The sequence below is a fragment of the Centroberyx gerrardi genome, chromosome 15 (assembly GCF_048128805.1).
Source record: "Centroberyx gerrardi isolate f3 chromosome 15, fCenGer3.hap1.cur.20231027, whole genome shotgun sequence".
NCBI classification, from domain to species: Eukaryota; Metazoa; Chordata; class Actinopteri; order Beryciformes; family Berycidae; genus Centroberyx; species Centroberyx gerrardi.
Window position 1 is genome coordinate 30,503,667 of NC_136011.1, and position 21,665 is coordinate 30,525,331.

At 48.4% G+C, this 21,665-nt stretch overlaps 1 protein-coding gene across 1 annotated transcript; it reads left to right on the top strand.

The window, feature by feature from the left end:
• The first annotated feature begins 3,241 nt into the window (after positions 1-3,241).
• LOC139924634 (tight junction-associated protein 1-like) lies at positions 3,242-17,143 on the top strand. The gene is made up of 4 exons (XM_078288657.1): positions 3,242-3,278; positions 10,072-10,278; positions 14,383-14,411; positions 16,978-17,143. Exons 2-4 carry the CDS (start codon positions 10,159-10,161, stop codon positions 17,141-17,143), a joined length of 315 nt encoding a protein of 104 aa, XP_078144783.1. The 5' UTR covers positions 3,242-3,278; positions 10,072-10,158.
• Positions 17,144-21,665: the final 4,522 nt, after the last annotated feature.

A 21,665-nucleotide genomic window follows, 5' to 3' on the forward strand; every position in this document is an offset into this window, starting at 1 on the left:
TGTTGGGACGAGTCTCTGATATTTAATATAATTTACCAGAAAAACCTCCAAACCCCCAGATATCCACTGACTGACGGGATGTTATTATCTGGTCAGTGTGATGAAGGAGAGAGAGAGAGAGAGGAGAGAAAGGGAGAGAGAGAGGTCTGGTGTCATCTGATCCTCGCTCGTCACCTCCTGCTAAATTATTCAGGCTCCGCCCAAACACACCTTAACATGGCGTCACCATGGCAACAGCTCCTCTCTCCCTTCTGTTATTCCTGCACTCCTCCCACCCTCTATACATCCTTCACTTCACCCCTAGCTCTCTACCTCCCTCCTGTCCTCTCTCTCTCTCTCTCTCTCTCTCTCTCTCTCTCTCTTTTCTCTCTCTCTCTTCCTTCAGGACTGTTTAATAATGTAGCAGATTGTAATAGCTAATGTAGCTTCCTCTTCACCTCCATGGAATCATTTCCTCAGCTCTCTCTCTCAGCTCTCTGACCTCAGTTCAGTCCCTGTGGCGCCCCCTGCTGATCAATCACACTGATCAATCACCTCCTATCTCCTAACCTCCTATCTCCTAACTTCCTGGCTCCTAACCTCCTAGCAGGCTGTATTGTTTGAAATGATCAAATCCGAGCCAAATCAATACGCTTTTCGTTATGTTTCATGAGGGAATCAACTTTACTGTAGGAACTTGTTTGCAAAGTGGGACAATCAGGAGAGAGAGAGAGAGAGAGAGAGAGAGAGAGAGACAGAGAGAGAGAGACAGAGAGAGAGAGAGAGACAGAGAGAGAGAGACACAGAGAGAGAGAGAGAGAGAGACACAGAGAGAGAGAGAGACAGAGAGAGAGAGAGAGAGAGAGAGAGAGAGAGAGAGAGAGACAGAGAGAGAGAGACACAGAGAGAGAGAGAGAGAGAGACACAGAGAGAGAGAGAGAGAGAGAGAGACAGAGAGAGAGAGAGAGAGAGAGAGAGAGAGAGAGACAGAGAGAGAGAGACACAGAGAGAGAGAGAGAGAGACAGAGAGAGAGAGAGAGAGAGAGGCTTCAGCTCAGCAGCAGGGAGGCTCTCATCACCTGTGTTACCAAGGCAACGAGCTGCGAGGAAGCACGGCATATGGGGGGCTTTTATTTTGAAGTTCAGCTACCATGCGTGAGATACAGAATGTTTACACTGAGAAAGATCTGAGGCAGGGAATCAGCTCTGTGTTTACATTGTGGTGAATAGACTGCAGGCAGACACACACACACACACACTCACACACACACACACTCACACACACTCACACACACTCACACTCCGTCCACTCAGTCAAGTCTATCAACTGTTTCAGCGGTAGATGGATTTTGTAATCAGCCAATGTGAAGCTGTCAGAGCCTGTGGGAGGCGGAGCTTGTGCTGACAGCTAGTCATGTCGGTGTGTGTGTGTGTGTGTGTGTGTGTGTGTGTGTGTGTGTGAACTCCTCAGTAACAGATCAGCTGAACCAAAACTAAACACACGTGTGGAAAGTTTGCAGAATGTTCCTCAACATGTTTCAGTTCTCAGTAGAACCGGCCTGCAGAACCCCAGCAGGGCGGAGCGGCTGTGATCTGGTTTCAGTTCCTGGGATTTTCTGTCTGTCAGTTTTTAACTGACAGAACAGACAGCTGGTTCAGCTGCACTGACCGCTGCTCCTGTTACGCTTCACATTTACATTTGGTGTAGTGTTAAAACTTTATGAGTTGTGTCAGTCTGTCTAACTCCCCCATCTCCACACACACACACACACACACACACACACACACACACACACACAGATAGACTCTTCTTCGGTGGTGTCTGGATGTGGATGCTCCTCCTCAGGCTGCAGCTCCATCAGAACAGACTCACCTCTCAGTATTGAGCGGAGCGGCTGCTCGTCTTGTATTGATCAGACGGAGCAGAGGAGAATCTGCTGATTTTATTGTTTTAATCTTTCTGGGTTCTGTTGCAGATTGCTTCGTCTCTCAGTGTGTTGAGAGCAGAGCGGACCGACGACATTCAGAACTCAGTCAAGCATCATGATGGCAAAACTAGAAAAATAAGACCCAGGTTAAAAATAACTCAAATTATCTTTAATAGAGGCTTTCAGGGACATAATGCTCCCTCTGGCGGCCATGTTGGAAGACAGCAGCCTCTGAACAGCTGACTGTGTTTCTGTCGTCTCAACAGAATTGAACAGACGGTTAATTTCTGTCTGTTTCTGACTGAACTGATCATTTCATCACTGATCCATCTGATTGATTTAGTGTTTAGATAATGTCAGCTTGTTAGCTAGCTAACCATAGTATCTGGTCAGCTAACATCACTGTCTTGTTGTTAACACATCTGATTAGCGCACTAGCTAACGTAGCTAGTAGCAGCTAGCGTTAGCATGTTCACATTAACATCAGTGTGTTTGCCGGCTAGTTAGCTAGCTAACAGTTTGTTCAGGTTAACTGAGCTGACTCTTCTCAAGCTACAACTCAGAGTGTTTTGGAGTAGAGACTAGGGCTAAAGACAAGACAGTTTACTGTGTCACAGTAACCAAATCCACCTTATCACACTATTCACTTTTACTGAGAACGTTACTGAATGGATCTACAGCCACACCACAACAAGCTGACTCAGCTGCTCTCTGGTTCCAGCTGCTGGTCTTAGGTTTTAGCTGGTTTCAGGTTTTAGCTGGTTTCAGGTTTTAGCTGGTTTCAGGTTTTAGCTGGTTTCAGGTCTCTGTGTATCTGCAGCAGGTTGGAGCAGCAGATCATGTGTTTTCATGTTGGAGTAACAGTCAGTGTTGGAGCTTATTAACCCCTAACGACCACCCGGTAACCATGGCGATTGATTAAAGCATGAACTGGATGATGAGTTTGATGTTTTCTGTCCTAGCCTCAGGCTACAGAGTGTGTGTGTGTGTGTGTGTGTGTGTGTGTGTGTGTGAGAGCTGCCTCAGCATTGAAAGGTGTGTATTGATGTTTCATGTCGTCAAGTGAAGATACAGTAAAGAAAACTAGAATATAAATAAGAATAGAGCAGATTGAATATTAAACAGAACACCTGTTCCTGTTCATCCTCAGTCTGCTTTAGTGTCATTATTCTGTTTTTCAGTTATTATTCCATGTTTCTGTGTTGTGTCCTGTCTGCTGCTGCTTCCCTCCGGATCAATAAAGTTTCATCTCATTTAATTGTATAATGACTAAATTATATGAAAATATAAAATAATTGAATCTGCCTTGTGTTTTGTGTTGCAGGAGTGAATCTGTGGATGAGGCCGGAGCTGGAGCTGCTCACTGAGTGGGTACGAACATAACACGCTCATAATGTTCATAACACGTTCATAACACGTTCATAACGTTCATAACACGCTCATAATGTTCATAACACGTTCATAACACGTTCATAACGTTCATAACACGTTCATAATGTTCATAACACGCTCATAACGTTCATAACACGCTCATAATGTTCATAACACGTTCATAACACGTTCATAACGTTCATAACACGCTCATAACGTTCATAACTATAATTAAATAGACAAAAATACCCCAGTTTTGCACGTGATGTCATTGCCTCAGCTTGTGAGAAGGTGTGAACACCTTGTGACCCGGTGAAGGTGTGAACACCTTGTGACCCGGTGAAGGTGTGAACACCTTGTGACCCGGTGAAGGTGTGAACACCTTGTGACCCGGTGAAGGTGTGAACACCTTGTGGTGCAGTGAAGGTGTGAACACCTTGTGACCCGGTGAAGGTGTGAACACCTTGTGACCCGGTGAAGGTGTGAACACCTCGTGACCCGGTGAAGGTGTGAACACCTTGTGACCCGGTGAAGGTGTGAACACCTCGTGACCCGGTGAAGGTGTGAACACCTTGTGGCCCGGTGAAGGTGTGAACACCTCGTGACCCAGTGAAGGTGTGAACACCTTGTGGCCCGGTGAAGGTGTGAACACCTCGTGACCCAGTGAAGGTGTGAACACCTTGTGGCCCGGTGAAGGTGTGAACACCACAGTGGTGCAGTGAAGGTGTGAACACCTTGTGGTCCAATGAAGGTGTGAACACCACAGTGGTGCAGTGAAGGTGTGAACACCTTGTGACCCGGTGAAGGTGTGAACACCTTGTGACCCGGTGAAGGTGTGAACACCACAGTGGTGCAGTGAAGGTGTGAACACCACAGTGGTGCAGTGAAGGTGTGAACACCTTGTGACCCGGTGAAGGTGTGAACACCTTGTGACCCGGTGAAGGTGTGAACACCTTGTGACCCCGTGAAAATTTATTTTTATTATTATTTTTCTCTGCTAAAAGTATTTGTGCAGCAAAAATCATAAGACCTAGAAACACCAAAAATTGGCAGGTGGGTTACAAACTCCACCCACTACTCACATACTACATACTACATACTACATACTACATACTACATATAATGACACACACTGACCTCAAGGTGACGTTTACGTTTTCTCAGTTATCTTGTGTGTGGCCTAGAGTCAAAATTCTTTCATTATTTTAATCTCTCTAGTCATCTGCATCTCGTCTTCTGCTCTAAAAATGTCAAATTTTGTGATTTTTCGCGATCTGCTCGGACCCCGATTATTGCTGCTTGCGGCTATATTTAATATTATTGTTATTATTATTATTATTGTTATTATTATGGGATAAATCGAGTCATGAAAAAAACCTGTCAGTCTGAGCCTCGTTAATCACACACTCGTTAAAGGCTTCGCTGTAACGAGCCTCGTTCTGCTGCTGTTTACACACACACACACACACACACACACACACACAGCCCTGCAGTGATGTGTATCAAGCCCCAACAGTCACTCTACTGCTGATATAATGAAAATGAAATGTGTTTCTGTGTGTGTGTGTGTGTGTGTGTGTGTGTGTGTGTGTGTGACACACTGACTCCAGTCTCTAATGGGCTCTCTGCAGTCTCTCTCTCAGAGAGCTGATTCCACTGACCTGCTCTGTTCTTACCGTGTTCTTAGCATGTTGTTAGCTTGCTGTTAGCGTCGTCACAGCTGCAGGGCCATGTGACGCCTTGTGTGTGTGTGTGTATTTGTGTGTGTGTGTGTGTGTGTGTGTTCTCTACCTGATTTATAGGAAGCTGACAGCAGGAGACTTACTGGATACCACCGGTCTGAACCAGTCTTAACTAGTCGGAACCAGTCTTAACCAGTCTTAGCTAGTCTTAACCAGTCTTAACCAGTCTTAGCTAGTCTGAACCAGTCTGAACCAGTCTGAACCAGTCTTAAGCAGCCTAAACCAGTCTTAGCTAGTCTGAACCAGTCTGAACCAGTCTTAACCAGTCTTAACCAGTCTTAAGCAGCCTAAACCAGTCTTAACCAGTCGTAACCAGTCTTAGCTAGTCTGAACCAGTCTGAACCAGTCTTAACCAGTCTTAAGCCATCTGAACCCGTCTTAACCACTCTGAACAAGTCTGAACCAGTCTTAACTAGTCTTAACCAGTCTTAACTAGTCTTAAGCAGTCTTAACTAGTCTTAACTAGTCTGAACTAGTCTTAACGAGTCTGAACTAGTCTGAACCAGTCTGAACCAGTCTGAACCGGTCTGAACATGCCTTGTGCTGCACTGAGCACTAGTTAGTCAGTCAGTTAGTTAACCTGAAGCTGGGCCACGTTTTCTTGAGGGAGATTAGAATTTTCTTTTGAGATTAGAATTAGATCAGGTGTAGGTTAGGGTTCAGGTTTGAATGCCGTCAATGTGGCTCCTCACAGGTGTACTAATACAAAGGTGTGTGTGTGTGTGTGTGTGTGTGTGTGTGTGTGTGTGTGTGGTCTCTGGGCGTTGCGTGACAGCAGCAGCTCTCTGAGCAGCGCTCCGGGCGAAGTGGATGTAAAATTCAGAAGCTGCTGTCAGGAGACGCTCTGCTCCTCCGCTGCTGCATCAGACGCTCCTGTTCTCCTTCCTCCTTTCTTCCTCCTCCTCTGAACACAATGATGTGTGTGTGTGTGTGTGTGTGTGTGTGTGTCGGGGGTTATCTGGAGTCCCGGCTGAATAGATGAGTGTTACCAACCAGGAGGTTTCCAGAATTTTTCTCCTTTCTTGGAAAAAACAAACTCCTCTCCTCTGACTCCCTTCACTCCTTCATCTTCCATCATCATTCAGACTCACAGGAATATTTAATCTATCTTCTGTCAGGCTGCTGTGACCTCTGACCTCTGACCTCTGACCTCCCTACTGTTGGTTACTTAATGTTGCTGATCCAGGATCTGAAGCTTCTTCTCCTGTTGGATCAGTGGAGTTTCTCTGGATCAGACAGTCACAGAAATGACTGGAATGAGAAAATATAATGAGACATGCTGTGAGGTTTCTGGTTCAACACACACACAGTCATACACACACACACACACACACTCATACACATACACACGCACACACACACACACACACACACACTGCGTCCATGTCCTTTCTGTCAAAGGGAATATCATCGATCATTCGGTGGAGTTTCATTGCGTCACTTCAACCTTTCCTGCTCTTTCTGTTCCCGTTTTACCACTCTGTGTGTGTGTGTGTGTGTGTGGAGGACAGTGTGTGTGTGTGTGTGTGGAGGACAGTGTGTGTGTGTGTGTGTGTGTGTGGAGGACAGTGTGTGTGTGTGTGTGTGTGTGTGTGGAGGACAGTGTGTGTGTGTGTGTGTGTGTGTGTGTGGAGGACAGTGTGTGTGTGTGTGTGTGTGTGTGGAGGACAGTGTGTGTGTGTGTGTGTGTGTGAGTGGTGGTGGGGACATACTAAATGGCGACAAAAATAGCAACATAATGAACTTCCCTCTGTGGTGGGGACAGAGGCGAGTGTGTGTGTGTGACCTAGGAAGTCATGCATTGATCGATGGCTCGTCATTGGTCCCCTCGGGGCAGGAGGTGGTCATGTGACGTGGACACACACACACACTGCTGAATGGAATGGATCCATGAGCAGAAAATGGCCGCATTCCATTCAGCAGCTCTGAACCTGCGAGGGTTCAGACTGATCCGGTTCAGAATGACTGGAATAGGTGAAACAGAAACCCAGGTTTTGGGTTCAGAATCACACACTGCTGCTGTACCATAATACACACTGACACACAGGACGGGACGGGACGGGACGGGACAGGACGGGACAGGACAACACATCTAACAGACCGACATGGGATTTTGATGTTTTTTAAAAAACATCAAAATGTAGTTTATGACAGAAAATCCAGTTGGCCCTTCGTTCATCATGTTTCCAGCGAACAGAGAGGTGAAGCTGGATGTCGGCTTGTTACATGTTACATGTACTTCATGTTTCAGACCTGTTGAGTCATGTTTCAGACCCACCCAGTCATGTTTCAAACCCACGAGTCATGTTTCAGACCCGTCGCGTCATGTTTCAGACCCACCCAGTCATGTTTCAAACCCACGAGTCATGTTTCAGACCCGTCGAGTCATGTTTCAGACCTGTTGAGTCATGTTTCAGACCCACCCAGTCATGTTTCAGACCTGTCGAGTCACGTTTCAGACCTGTTGAGTCATGTTTCAGACCTGTTGAGTCACGTTTCAGACCCACCCAGTCATGTTTCAGACCCGTCGAGTCATGTTTCAGACCCGTCGAGTCATGTTTCAGACCTGTCGAGTCATGTTTCAGACCCACCCAGTCATGTTTCAGACCCACCCAGTCATGTTTCAGACCTGTCGAGTCATGTTTCAGACCCGTCGAGTCATGTTTCAGACCCACCCAGTCATGTTTCAGACCCGTCGAGTCATGTTTCAGACCTGTTGAGTCATGTTTCAGACCCACCCAGTCATGTTTCAGACCTGTCGAGTCACGTTTCAGACCTGTTGAGTCATGTTTCAGACCTGTTGAGTCATGTTTCAGACCTGTTGAGTCACGTTTCAGACCCGTCGAGTCATGTTTCAGACCCGTCGAGTCATGTTTCAGACCTGTTGAGTCATGTTTCAGACCCACCCAGTCATGTTTCAGACCCACCCAGTCATGTTTCAGACCTGTCGAGTCATGTTTCAGACCCGTCGAGTCATGTTTCAGACCCGTCGAGTCATGTTTCAGACCCGTCGAGTCATGTTTCAGACCCACCCAGTCATGTTTCAGACCCACCCAGTCATGTTTCAGACCCACCCAGTCATGTTTCAGACCCACCCAGTCATGTTTCAGACCCGTCGAGTCATGTTTCAGACCCGTCGAGTCATGTTTCAGACCCGTCGAGTCATGTTTCAGACCTGTTGAGTCATGTTTCAGACCCACCCAGTCATGTTTCAGACCCACCCAGTCATGTTTCAGACCTGTCGAGTCATGTTTCAGACCTGTCGAGTCATGTTTCAGACCCACCCAGTCATGTTTCAGACCCCCTGAGTCATGTTTCAGATCCACCCAGTCATGTTTCAGACCCCCTGAGTCATGTTTCAGATCCACCCAGTCATGTCATTTAGGCCATGAAACTCGCCCCAGTCACATCTCTGTCTCTCCCTGCAGACAGATCCACCGAGTCACATTTCAAACTCGCCGAGTCGTGTTTCTGTCTCCTGGCAGGCAGACCTGCTGAGTCATGTTTCCTCAGGGATCCTGGAGCCCAGAGCATGACTCAGCATCTGCCGAGTCATCAGTCAGTCAGAGTCTAGTGATGCGTCACACTGACGTCACTTACAACCACTTCCTGTGTGTGTGTTGGTGTGTACCTGAGTGTGACAGTGTGTGTGTGTGTGTGTGTGGTCACGTGGATCTGAGGGGTTTCTGGGGTTTGACATGGTTTTCATTCAGATAAATGGGCAGGCGCTAATGTGCTAAACTTAGCCTCAGTTAGATCAATGGTGTGTGTGTGTGTGTGTGTGTGTGTGTGTGTGTGTGTGAGATGAATGACCATCAACAAATCAATGCAGTGCAGATATTTAACCAAACAAGTTCCACATGTATACTTGTCTGTTACTGTCTGCTGTGTTTTAATGTAGTGAAGTATTGTATTATAGTATTGTAGTATAGTATAGTAGTGAAGTATTGTAGTCAAGTATTATGGAGTAATATTATAATATTATTGTATAGAGAATAATATTGTAATATTGGATTGATGTAATGAAGTAGTGTTGTATTGTCGTACTATAGTGAAGTAACATTGTATTGTAGTACTGTAGTGAAGTAGTATTGTATTTTAGTACTGCAGTGAAGTAGTATTGTATTGTATTGTAGTACTGTAGTGAAGTAACATTGTATTGTAGTACTGCAGTGAAGTAGTATTGTATTGTATTGTAGTACTGTAGTGAAGTAACATTGTGTTGTAGTATTTCCTGACAGTTAGCATGCTAGCTCCATTAGTTCCATACCTTTGATTGAGATAAACAGGCTAGCGCTGACATGCTAACGTTGTAGTGAAGAATTGTAGTACTGTAGTGAAGCCTTGCAGTATTATAGTGTAGTATAGTGTAGTATCACAGTATTGGAGTGACATTTTGTAGTATTAGTGCAGTATTGTAGTATTGTCTGACAGTTAGCATGGTAGCTGCAGTGTTTCCATATGTTTCAATTCGATAAACAGACTAGCACTGACATGCTAACGTTAGCCTCATTCAGATCAATGGAGCTGCACTTCCTCTGCTGGAAACACACTTCTGCTGAGATCAATCTGTAGCCTGGGGCTCGCTCGCTTTCCCTTCTCTCTGTCCACACACACACACACACACACACACACACTCTCTGCTGTTTATGCAAGTACATTCAGCACAGACACACATTTACACACCGTCAGATACACACTGAGACTCATATTTAGTCTTGCACCATAGGTACACATCAGCAAAGACACACACACACACACACACTCCCATGCTGACATGCAGGTGTGTGTAGAAGCGGGGGCGTGTTTGATGTTGATGTGGAGTGGCATCACTCCTCTACAGACTGACTGACCGACCATCCATCCATCCATCGATCTAGAGCGAGAGAGAGAGAGAGCGAGAGAGCGAGCATGGTTGAGGGAGGAGAGGGAGTGCGGTAGTGGAAAGAGTCAGTACAGTTGTCATTCAGACGTTGTGGAGGGCGGTTGGCAGGGCGATCGGCGGGCATCGGCGTTCTTTCTACCTCATCTAACGCTTCTTTTCCTGACAGGACTGACGGGACGACACAGGAAGGAAGGAAGGAAGGAAGGAAGGAAAGAAGGAAGGAAGGAAGGCCGTCGGACGCTGAGGGCCCAGGATGACGAGCGCTGCCCCGGCCAGGAAGCCGTACCGTAAGGCTCCGCCGCAGCACCGCGAGACGCGCAACGCCCTGCCTGCCGCTCCGCCCCCCCCAGTGCCGCAGCCCGACGCCAGCCAGGTAAACCAACACACCCCAAACCCCTCTCTCCCCCCCCAGCCGCAGATCACCCACCACCCCACCGGTAAAAGACCACAGAGCGCCGTGGCCCGGCATGGCGTCTCCTCCTCGCCGCCCCAGGCCTCTGACAGCGAGCTGGACGTCTCCAGTCTGTCCAGCCTGGAGCTCTGCGTCCTGCCACCGCCACGCATCATCAGCCAAGCCCGCCGCCCCTCTCGCACCAAAACCACGGCGGTCGGCGTCACGGCATGCGACCGCCACGCCACGCCTCGCTCCGTCACCGGCAGCACCGATTGTCTCATGGCGCCGCGAAGCCCGCTGGGCTTCAGAAGACTGGCCAACGTCCCGGAGCATGGAGGAGACCGTCAGAACCACATGCCCCGCCTCCAGACCCAGACGGCCACCCGGACCCAGACCGCCACCCGGACCCAGACCGCCACCCGGACCCCCGGCGCTCCACCTAAGGGCATCCTGAAACAGTCCAACTCGCTCGGCGTCCACCACGCCTACGACATCATCAGGAAGTCCAAGTCGGTGGAGCTGCTGGATGAGGGCCGGGGACGGGGCGGCGGCCGTGAGCCACCCACCCGCTCTCTGCACCGGGAGGCGGAGCGAGCGGGCTCCCTGGGGTCCAACGCCCCGCCCTCCTCCAGGAGGTCCTCGGCCCCGCCCTCCCCCAGCCGGACGCCTGCTGACTGGAACTGGAGGATGCAGGTTCTGGAGGAGAAGGTCCGCTTCTCCAGCTTCCTGGACGAGATCACCCGCAGCGTCCTCAGCCCCGCCCACCTCACGCTGCTCGGCAGGAGGACGTCCAGGGGGCGGGGCAAGACCAGGAGCTCCGCCCGCCGCCCCGCCCACAGGGAGGACGCAGACAGGAAGCCGGGGGTCCGGACTCGGCGCTGGGACGACTGGGTGGCGGCGCTGCAGGAATCCCCACGGCGACAGGCAGAGGCCTGCAAGGACGGGGCGGGGCCTAAGGAGGAGGTGTTGAGGGTGAGTGGAGGAGGAGGAGGAGGAGGCAAGACGGACTGGGAGGAGAGAGACGGGCCATGGAGGATCAAACTCACTCCTCCTCCTCCTGCTGCTCCTCCTGCTGCTCCTCCTGCTGCTCCTCTCAGCGCCTCAGCAGCCCAGACTCCCCTCTCTAGTCTCTCTGTTTTATCCTCCATCAAGGTAGGTTATCAGGAGAGAGCCTTCATCACCTCCTCCTCTCCTCTCCTCCCCTCCTCCTCTTCCTCCTCCTCTCCTCCTCCTCCTCTTCCTCCTCTCCTCCTCTCCTCTTCTCCTCCTTCACTTCCTTGTTGAAGCGGCTTTGCAGGAATAATTGGAAGTTTTCTGAACGAATACTTCCTGTGTTTTGTGTCCATTCAGCTCTCGGGTTGCGTAGCTCCATCCGACGCCGGCGGTAAAAATAGCTGCGAGTCTCATCATTAGTGTGTTTGGATCAGAATCTGAACCTTTTCTTCTATTTATACCCGAGACTGAAACAACACAGATGTCTCATCATCTTGACTGACGTTTCAGAGCTTCTCCTCTGAAAAGAGAGAGCAGAGTTTCTCGTCTGCTTGTCATTTTTTGTGTCATGTACTTGTTAATTCTTTTCTTTTTCAGTCAATTTAAAATACAGGCTTTTAATTTTCACATGCTATTTATATTGCCTAACTATAATGACACTGTTAATTTTCTAAAATGGATTCTTTGGCCATAACCAATTATTGTGAACAGTTTGGGTCCGGTTCGCTCGGGGATGTTAACCCCTGCAGAGCGCTGCGGTGCTCCTCTGTGGGGGGCCGTGATTGGCCTTTTAGCTGCTCCAATCACAGCAGCTGTCTCATTGATTTCACGGCTCCAGTGGATATCGACCGCTCAGCTGAGAGGATCCATCATGTAAAAAAATCAGCTGCATGTTTGGATGGGAAGCAAAAGCGAATGGATCATTACTGTGTGTTTCCATACATTGTGCTGTTAGTTTTACAGAGGCAGCTATTGATCAGCCAGGGGGTTGTAAAGAAGGAGAGGACAGTCAGTCACTGAACGCTGTGAGCGTCCATGGGAAGTGTGAATGGACAGACCGCTCCTTTATCCTTCCCCTCTCTGTCTGGCTGATGTTCAGTCCGGCCGCTGGAGTCGCTGGTAGTTTCTCATGAGGCTAAATAACCTTTCCTGTATTTTCTAACCACATGAACTTAAAAGATCCCTGAGGGGAAACTGGGTCACTGCACAGGATATAAAGTACATTAAAATATAAGAATGAAACTATACTGAAGATTAAACACATCGTCCTCTTCACGCTAATACAGTGCATGTATCGGTTAGAAAGAAGTTTCACTGTTTATATTGACAGATTTAAAGATGTACAGATGTTTGTAATTGACAGATTTACAAATTTACAGTCCGGTGAAGAGCAGTTACAGGATGAGTCCGTGTCTCTGTCAATGTTCAGTGTGTCTCTGTTAAAACTGAATTCCAAGGGAGGGGAACTGTCTCCATCCCAGAGAACAAATGAACTCTGTCGGCTGTAACCGGTGGTAAACTTGGCCCACTAACAGACTGGTAACCAGTCCGCCAGCAGCTGGACTGGGAGGTGTGGAGTTTGGTTTCCGTGGCGCTCACACACCTACGGGGATGTTTCCTGGTTTCTCGGTCTTGGTTTAGATGTTCGTCAGTGTTTGGTCTCCTGACTTCATCATGCTGAGACATTATAGGACTTTTTCGATTTGGCATCATGAAGGATCATCCGGACGGAGCGGGTCAGTTCTGCTCGGTCATACGGGTGATCTGGTAGATCTGGTTCAGATCCAGTCAGAACCATCAGCATTATTTCAAACATGTCTGATATTTACGACTCGAATCTGGAGAAGTCTTGACATCTTCCTGTAGTGAGAGCTGGTCAACCAATCAAATCTGATTTCAGACCAGAAACAGGGAAAAATACAGGAAAAATACATGCAGGTGGGGAATGCTCCACCTCCATGTTTGTTGTAGTTCCGTCTTGTAGTAGCATGAGAGTTTGTTCCCCAAATCCAACTGGACAAGTGTGTGTTCCCTAAATCCAACTGGACAAGTGTGTGTTCCCCAAATCCAACTGGACAAGTGTGTGTTCCCCAAATCCAACTGGACAAGTGTGTGTTCCCTAAATCCAACTGGACAAGTGTGTGTTCCCTAAATCCAACTGGACAAGTGTGTGTTCCCTAAATCCAACTGGACAAGTGTGTGTTCCCCAAATCCAACTGGACAAGTGTGTGTTCCCTAAATCCAACTGGACAAGTGTGTGTTCCCTAAATCCAACTGGACAAGTGTGTGTTCCCTAAATCCAACTGGACAAGTGTGTGTTCCCTAAATCCAACTGGACAAGTGTGTGTTCCCTAAATCCAACTGGACAAGTGTGTGTTCCCCAAATCCAACTGGACAAAATCTGTGAATTCCAGTCGTGTTTTGTCCGATCTTTCCAGACATCATAACACTCGGTGTTGATGTATTTTCACCTTTTCATTTTCCTGTTGTATTTTCCCCTGATACCATTCCTGCAGGTGATGTTTTTGTTCAGTATTCAGTATTTCTGTTTTAGGGTTTTTTGTCACTGTTTTGGTCCTTGTTCTGGTTCTAGTGCAGTACTAAATCTATTCCTTTTTGGTTACATAATTATCATAAAAACATCCATTTCTAAACACAGAGCCTATATATTTCTAAGAGGACAGATAGTAGGAGCTCTTGGAGGCCAGGAATTGTACTGAGAAGGAAATATTTTGACCACAAATGTTCTCATGACAAAAACAGTCTGCATCCAAGCTCTCGTGTGGGTTTGAGAGTTAAAAGGTTTTTAATTGGAGATGTTAAAAACTCCTATGTGCATCACTCTGTCTCCATCAGGACATTTTCTTCATAACGTCATGAGCGCCTGGATTTTGGGATTTGTGGTCATAATAATTCTGTCTTGGTAGAGCCTATATGTTTATACATTTCCATTTAAATCAAGCAAAATTGTTTGTATTAATACTAGTGTTAGCAGTATTTTAATGATTTGTTATCATGATGATATCTGTTGTATCTGCTTGTTATCTCACATCGTCCTGATACTGACCCGTCTCCTCTGCTCTGTTGCAGGAGGCCTTATCCGACTCCGACAGGATCAAGTGAGTGTTTCTCTTTATTGAACTGAAAGCTTTTTATCCCAGACTGGACCAGTCAGAGGTTTCTGGTCAATTTTTATGGTTTCCATCCCTCTAAAGTTAATTCTGACAGTTTTTACATTCTGCGCCACAATTAAAGCCGAACCTGTCAGGCCTGTTCAGTCCCATTCAACTCCAAACAGCAGAGTCGGTAAAGATAATCCATCATACATCATACATTTTGAAATAAGTTCAGGTCACTGGTTCATATTAATGCGTTGCGTCTGGGAGACAGGAGGGGCGGGGTCTTCCACTTCCTGCTTCTCTGATATCTGTGTTTTCCTGTAATGTCCTGGATGGACAGTCAGTCAGTCAGTCAGTCAGTGGTCCAGCATGCAGTCCTCCTTTAGGTCCTCAGACACCACGGCGGTCCCACCTGTGTAAAGGTCAGCCTGCACACTGAACACAGCATCGCACCAGGCGGTCAGCGCACAGAACCAGTCAGCACACTGACTTCGTGGATAACCGGCCAATCGTAGACGAGGTGACGTCACCTCCAGATATTTCCAGTGAGGTCATGGAGGGAGGGGGGGAGGGGGATGGGGGGGGGTTAGAGGGGGATGGTGCCGTTAACAGCAGACATTTATCATTTCCTGTTTGCTGTCGTCCTCATGAAGTTTGTCGTCTGCCATGATGTCGCTTCTCATCTGTCATCCATCTAACCAGAAATACAGTCTCTCTCTCTCTCTCTCTCTCTGTCTCTCTCTCTCTGTCTCTCTCTCTCTCTCTCTCTCTCTCTCTCTCTCTGTCTGTCTCTCCCTCTCTCTCTCTCTCTCTCTCAAATCCCATTATCTGAACTCAAGGCCTTAAAAGGTTTTGAATACAGTTAAATAAATCATGTGGCGTCTTAAATTCAGTTTTGAGCTCTTTAAGACGATGTGGTTTATGGTCCAGACTCAGAGCTGGACTCTGATGATGCAGGAGAACCGCTTCACAGAAAGACCCAGAGAAGCTTCTGGAGGAAAGGAAAACAGCTTCTGCTCACTTATCGAAGCAAACGGTTTTTTCAGTCGGTCAGTCAGTCGTCAGTTGTTCGTCAGTTGGCCTCTACAGGGCGTCTGTGGCTGTGAGTGTTTCCCATACAGAGGCAAAATCAAAACCGATTGCGGTGCCATGTTCGATTCTTCTTATTGATCTGATTCTTTATTGATTCCCTTATCGGTTCCTACTGTTCACAGTTTCAGGGTGAAGAGAGTTCACTGTTATTACCTCAGACTGACTTTGCTGTGTAGAGTTATGTTTGTGCGCTCGCTTGATTTATTCGGTGAATTAGGCAATTTGGAACCAGATCTGCATACCCGGCCCTAATCATGACATCATCATTTCATCACAACATGACTCCGCTGGAAGACGATAAACGATAATGTGATTCATCCGTGAAGCTGCAGATAGAAACCTGCGGTCAAACACTTTCTTTTTCACCACTAGGAATTGACTGAAATTTGAATATTGAAATTCGTCCTGACAGCCTCACTGTTGATGCCGTGTTTGTTTTGATGGGAGTGACGAAGTTTAGTTGCCATAGTTACCTCATGGGGTCAAAAATAGAACCGATCCACGTCAGAGTGATGGACTGAACTGGGCTGCTAGAACCTGCAGGGTCTGTGAGGAAGCTGTGGTGATAGAGAGAGGAGGTGTGAGTGTGTGTGTGTGTGTGTGTGTGTTGGGGGGGGGGGGGGGGGGGGCAGTAACAGCTGCCAGGCGACAACAAACATCTGTTGACTGTCACAACCCTCAACACACACACACACACACACACACACTCTGTCTACCTGCCCCTCTCTCCCCTCTCCTGTCTCCCACTTTACTCTACCTGCTCTCCTTTCCACCACCTGTCTCTCTCTCTCTCTCTCTCTCTCTCACCTGTCTCTCCACCTGTCTGTCTCTCTACCTGTCTCTCTCTCCACTCAGTCTCTGCCTTTTTTCATAATAGATTCACATAGATTCTCACTGTCTGTGTGTCTGAGTTCTGCTGCAGTCTGACCCAGTCTGTCCACATCTTCATCCTCACATTTCTATTTAAAGGAAAACAGAATTGTGTTTCTCACCTTCCCCTTTAACTGATGACACAGACACCAGAATCATCCACGTGTCCCCGCGTGTTAGCATGGAGCTACTATCACTCAACACAGTGGATGCTAAAGTGTTAGCATGGAGCTACTATCACTCAACACAGTGGATGCTAAAGTGTTAGCATGGAGCTACTATCACTCAACACAGTGGATGCTAAAGTGTTAGCATGGAGCTACTATCACTCAACACAGTGGATGCTAAAGTGTTAGCATGGAGTTACTATCACTCAACACAGTGGATGCTAAAGTGTTAGCATGGAGTTACTATCACTCAACACAGTGGATGCTAAAGTGTTAGCATGATGATTTCGGTGTATGTTCTCATCAGTTAACAGCTAGAAGTGATTTTACTGTTCTGCTCCTATCTGCTGCTGTGACTCATTTTCCCCTCAGGATCAATAAAGTTTAATCAAATCTAATCTATCTAATCCCACCTGTCTCCCCTCCTGTTTACCCAGAATCCTCCAGCAGCAGAATGAGGACCTGCGGCGCCGCCTGTCTCTCTCCACCCACAAGATGGAGGCCATGGAGGCGGAGTTCGACGGCAGCCGGCACTACATGGAGGCGGAGCTTAGCCGAACCCGAGACGACCTGGACAAGATGAGAGACAAGTTCCGCAGGTGAGGAGGAGAAACGCAGGGCTGGACTCCACCGCTGACCCAGACTGACCCCAGACTAACTTTAGACTAACCTCAGATTAATTTTAGATTAATTTTAGATGAACCAGTTAACACCACTGACAGTTAAAGCAGTTTAAATCTCATACCAACGTTTATACCAACGTTTACATTTCAGCATCTAAAAACTGTAAAAGAGTCAGTTTTACCTTTCTTTATTAGTTCAGGTTCGTCTTTACAAAGTTGGATCAAGGCTTCCTGAACGAGGTGAGAAACAAACGGCCTGCAGTCTGCTGTCCTGAGAGAGAGAGAGAGAGCAGAGAGAGAGACGAGAGAGGAGAGAGAGAGAGAGAGAGAGAGAGAGAGAGAGAGAGAGAGAGAGAGAGACGAGAGAGAGAGAGAGAGAGAGAGAGACGAGAGAGAGAGAGAGAGAGAGACGAGAGGAGACGAGAGACGAGAGAGAGGAGAGAGAGATGAGAGAGAGAGAGAGAGAGGAGAGAGACTGTTTTAAACTCAATTGGTCAGATTTTAAACCGATTCACTCCAGACAGAAAGAAAATAAAAGCCCCCCCCTCACCGTGCCGTTACCCATGGCAACCGATCCGGTCCAGACCTGAACCAAAACCTTGACCTGCGGATGTAAAACAAGAGTCTGACAGACAGAAGACAGGGACTGGCCTATCGTTAGCTACAGCAGATACTGGGCCCATCATTATATCTATTATTATTATTAATAATAATAATAATAATAATCATAATAATAATAATAATAATAATAATCATCATCATCATCACATGCTGACATCTGAAGTCGGACCGTTTCCTCTGAGCTTCCCTTATGAAACACAAAGATGTTTAATGTGAATCAGAGGGAGGAACGCTGGCGGGGCGAGAGAGGTTCAGAAGACACTCGCTCTCCATCAAACACTGTCTGCACACACACACACACACACACACACACTCATACACATACACATACTCTCTCACACACCACACACACACACACACACACCCCAATCCATATTTCATGAATCTGATCAAAGACGGTGAATTAATGAGAGCTTAACTCCTCTGATTATCCAGAGCCACCAGCCTTCAGGCCGGCTGGATCCTGTGTGTGAGTGTGTGTGTGTGTGTGTGTGTGTGTGTGTGTGTGTGTGTGTGTGTGTGTGTGTGTGTGTGTGTGTGTTTGTGTGTGATCTTAACAAAGAGGTTTTGTACCTCAGGAGCGTCATCAAACAGAAGGAAGTTGCGTTTGTGTTTCCTCCGTTCTGGCGTCGGCCTCCTTCAGGTCCTCAGCAGCAGGCCGGTCACCGGTCGGTTGGTCGGTTTGTTCTCCTGCTTTCTGACACAGAACTTCTGATGTATTTATCATCTGCAGTTTTTTAGTTTATTAAAGGAACAGTTCACCTCAAAATGAAACTTCAGTCATTGGGGTTTCCTCATAAAAAACATGAAACTCCCACCGCTCTTCATCAGGTAAATGTTGTGAAAGATTCATAAAAGCAGAAGTCAGACGGTATTTTGTAGAAATTAATGTTAACTACTGAAAACAAATTTAAATGATTAGAAGTCAATAGATAATGTTACATGGTGTCCCAGGGACATTCATTATAATGGGAAACACGTGAAAATGACTTTGCAGTTATGAATTCGGTGTAGAAAAGTTAAAGGAGCTAACCTCCCTCCCTCACCTCCTCCTCACCTCCTCCTCACCTCCTCCTCAGCTCTTCCTCACCTCTTCCTCACCTCCTCCTCACCTCCTCCTCAGCTCTTCCTCACCTCTTCCTCACCTCCTCCTCACCTCCTCCTCACCTCTTTCCTCACCTCCTCCTCACCTCCTCCTCAGCTCTTCCCTCACCTCTTCCTCACCTCCTCCTCACCTCCTCCTCAGCTCTTCCTCACCTCTTCCTCACCCTCCTCCTCACCTCTTCCTCAGCTCTTCCTCACCTCTTCCTCAGCTCTTCCTCACCTCTTCCTCACCTCCTCCTCCTCACCTCCTCCTCAGCTCTTCCTCACCTCTTCCTCACCTCTTCCTCACCTCCTCCTCACCTCCTCCTCAGTTCCTCCTCAGCTCCTCCTCAGCTCTTCCTCACCTCTTCCTCACCTCCTCCTCACCTCCTCCTCACCTCCTCCTCAGTTCCTCCTCAGCTCCTCCTCACCCTCTTCCTCACCTCCTCCTCACCTCCTCAGCTCTTCCTCACCTCCTCCTCAGCTCTTCCTCAGCTCTTCCTCAGCTCTCCTCTCAGCTCTTCCTCAGCTCCTCCTCAGCTCTTCCTCAGCTCCTCCTCAGCTCTTCCTCAGCTCCTCCTCAGCTCTTCCTCACCTCCTCCTCACCTCCTCCTCACCTTCCTCCTCACCTCTTCCTCACCTCCTCCTCACCTCTTCATCACCTCCTCCTCAGCTCTTCCTCATCTCCTCCTCACCTCCTCCTCAGCTCCTCCTCACCTCCTCCTCAGCTCCTCCTCCACCTCTTCCTCACCTCCTCCTCAGCTCTTCCTCAGCTCTTCCTCACCTCCTCCTCACCTCTTCCTCACCTCCTCCTCAGCTCTTCCTCAGCTCCCTCCTCAGCTCCTCCTCACCTCTTCCCTCACTCCTCCTCACCTCCTCCTCAGCTCTTCCTCACCTCCTCCTCAGCTCCTCCTCACCTCTTCCTCAGCTCCTCCTCACCTCTTCCTCACCTCCTCCTCACCTCCTCACTCTCATCTCCTCCTCCTCAGCTCCTCCTCAGCTCTTCCTCAGCTCCTCCTCAGCTCCTCCTCACCTCTTCCTCACCTCCTCCTCACCTCCTCTCTTCACCTCCTCCTCAGCTCCTCCTCACCTCTTCCTCAGCTCCTCCTCACTTCATCCTCACCTCTTCCTCAGCTCCTCCTCACCTCCTCTTCACCTCTTCCTCACCTCCTCCTCACCTCTTCCTCACGTCCTCCTCACCTCCTCCTCACCTCCTTCTCAGCTCTTCCTCACCTCCTCCTCAGCTCTTCCTCAGCTCCTCCTCAGCTCCTCCTCACCTCTTCCTCACCTCCTCCTCAGTTCTTCCTCAGCTCCTCCTCAGCTCCTCCTCACCTCTTCCTCACCTCCTCCTCAGTTCTTCCTCAGCTCCTCCTCAGCTCCTCCTCACCTCCTCCTCACCTCCTCCTCAGCTCTTCCTCACCTCCTCCTCAGCTCCTCCTCACCTCTTCCTCAGCTCCTCCTCACCTCTTCCTCACCCACTCCTCACCTCCTCTTCACCTCTTCCTCACCTCCTCCTCACTTCATCCTCACCTCTTCCTCAGCTCCTCCTCACCTCCTCCTCACCTCTTCCTCACGTCCTCCTCACCTCCTCCTCACCTCCTTCTCAGCTTTTCCTCACCTCTTCCTCAGCTCCTCCTCAGCTCCTCCTCACCTCTTCCTCACCTCCTCCTCACCTCTTCACCTCTTCCTCACCTCCTCCTCACTTCATCCTCCACCTCTTCCTCAGCTCCTCCTCACCTCCTCCTCACCTCTTCCTCACCTCCTCCTCACCTCTTCCTCACCTCTTCCTCACCTCCTCCTCACCTCTTCCTCACCTCTTCCTCACCCCCTCCTCAGCTCTTCCTCACCTCCTCCTCACCTCCTCCTCCTCAGTCCCTCGGTCGTCTCTCAGCAGCTGTACTGCAGTCTGGTGTCTCCTCACTGTGGAGCCTGATGGGAACATCCAGGTGATGAGGTGGAGACTGGACTGTTGGAGTGTGTGTGTGTGTGTGTGTGTGTGTGTGTGTGTGTGTGTGAAGGGGGGGTGAGGTGGATCCAAGTTCCTCAGCAGAAGATCATAGAAGATTTTCCCCCAAAACAATTAACCTTGTGTTTTTCGCTCCGCTGTGCTAATCCGTCTCTAAATGAGGGCAGGAAGCTAACGAGACGCCGCCTAACGAGACGCCGCCTAACGAGACGCAGGACTTACTGATAATGAGGAAGCCGGACGATCCTGTTAAAGGACAGGATCAGTCACCAATCACCAATCAGTGCACAAGATGTGTGTGTGTGTGTGTGTGTGTGTGTGTTGTGTGTGTGTGTGGAGTTCAGAGTTTTTCCTGTGATTTGATATTTCAGCAGCGTTCACACATGCAGTCTCCAACTCCTCACCTCACTGATAAAGTGATTCTTCTGTGGCTCCAGTCTCCTGGTCTGCTGTTAAGCTCCGCCCACCGCCCCATTAAACTCCGCCCACCACTCTGTTAAGCTCCACCCACAGCTGTGTGATGCGTTGGGTTCCTCAGCACTGCTCACATGGCAGCAGCAGCTTTTTTCTCAGTAATTGCTCACGCTGAGCGTCTGAGACACAAAACGAGCTCGTTGTGGTTCGGCCAATCAGAGCGGCCGAGGCCCGTCAGCGCTCTGAAAAACTGGCAGCTCGTTTAGAAACGGACTATTAGGAACAGAATCTCTCTGTCTCTCTCTCTTTCTCCCTCTCTCTCTCTGTCTCTCTCTCTCTCTCTCTCTGTCTCTCTCTCTCTCTCTCTCAAATTCAAATTCAAATTCAAATTTTGCTTTATTGGCATGAATGTCACAAC

Bases quoted from the DNA above. Each gene is read 5' to 3' on its own strand.
- LOC139924634 (XM_078288657.1), top strand. From the start codon at position 10,159: ATGACGAGCGCTGCCCCGGCCAGGAAGCCGTACCGTAAGGCTCCGCCG. The intron at 10,279-14,382 runs GTAAACCAACAC...GCTCTGTTGCAG, and splicing joins CGCAGCCCGACGCCAGCCAG to GAGGCCTTATCCGACTCCGA. The intron at 14,412-16,977 runs GTGAGTGTTTCT...CTGTTTACCCAG, and splicing joins TCCGACTCCGACAGGATCAA to AATCCTCCAGCAGCAGAATG.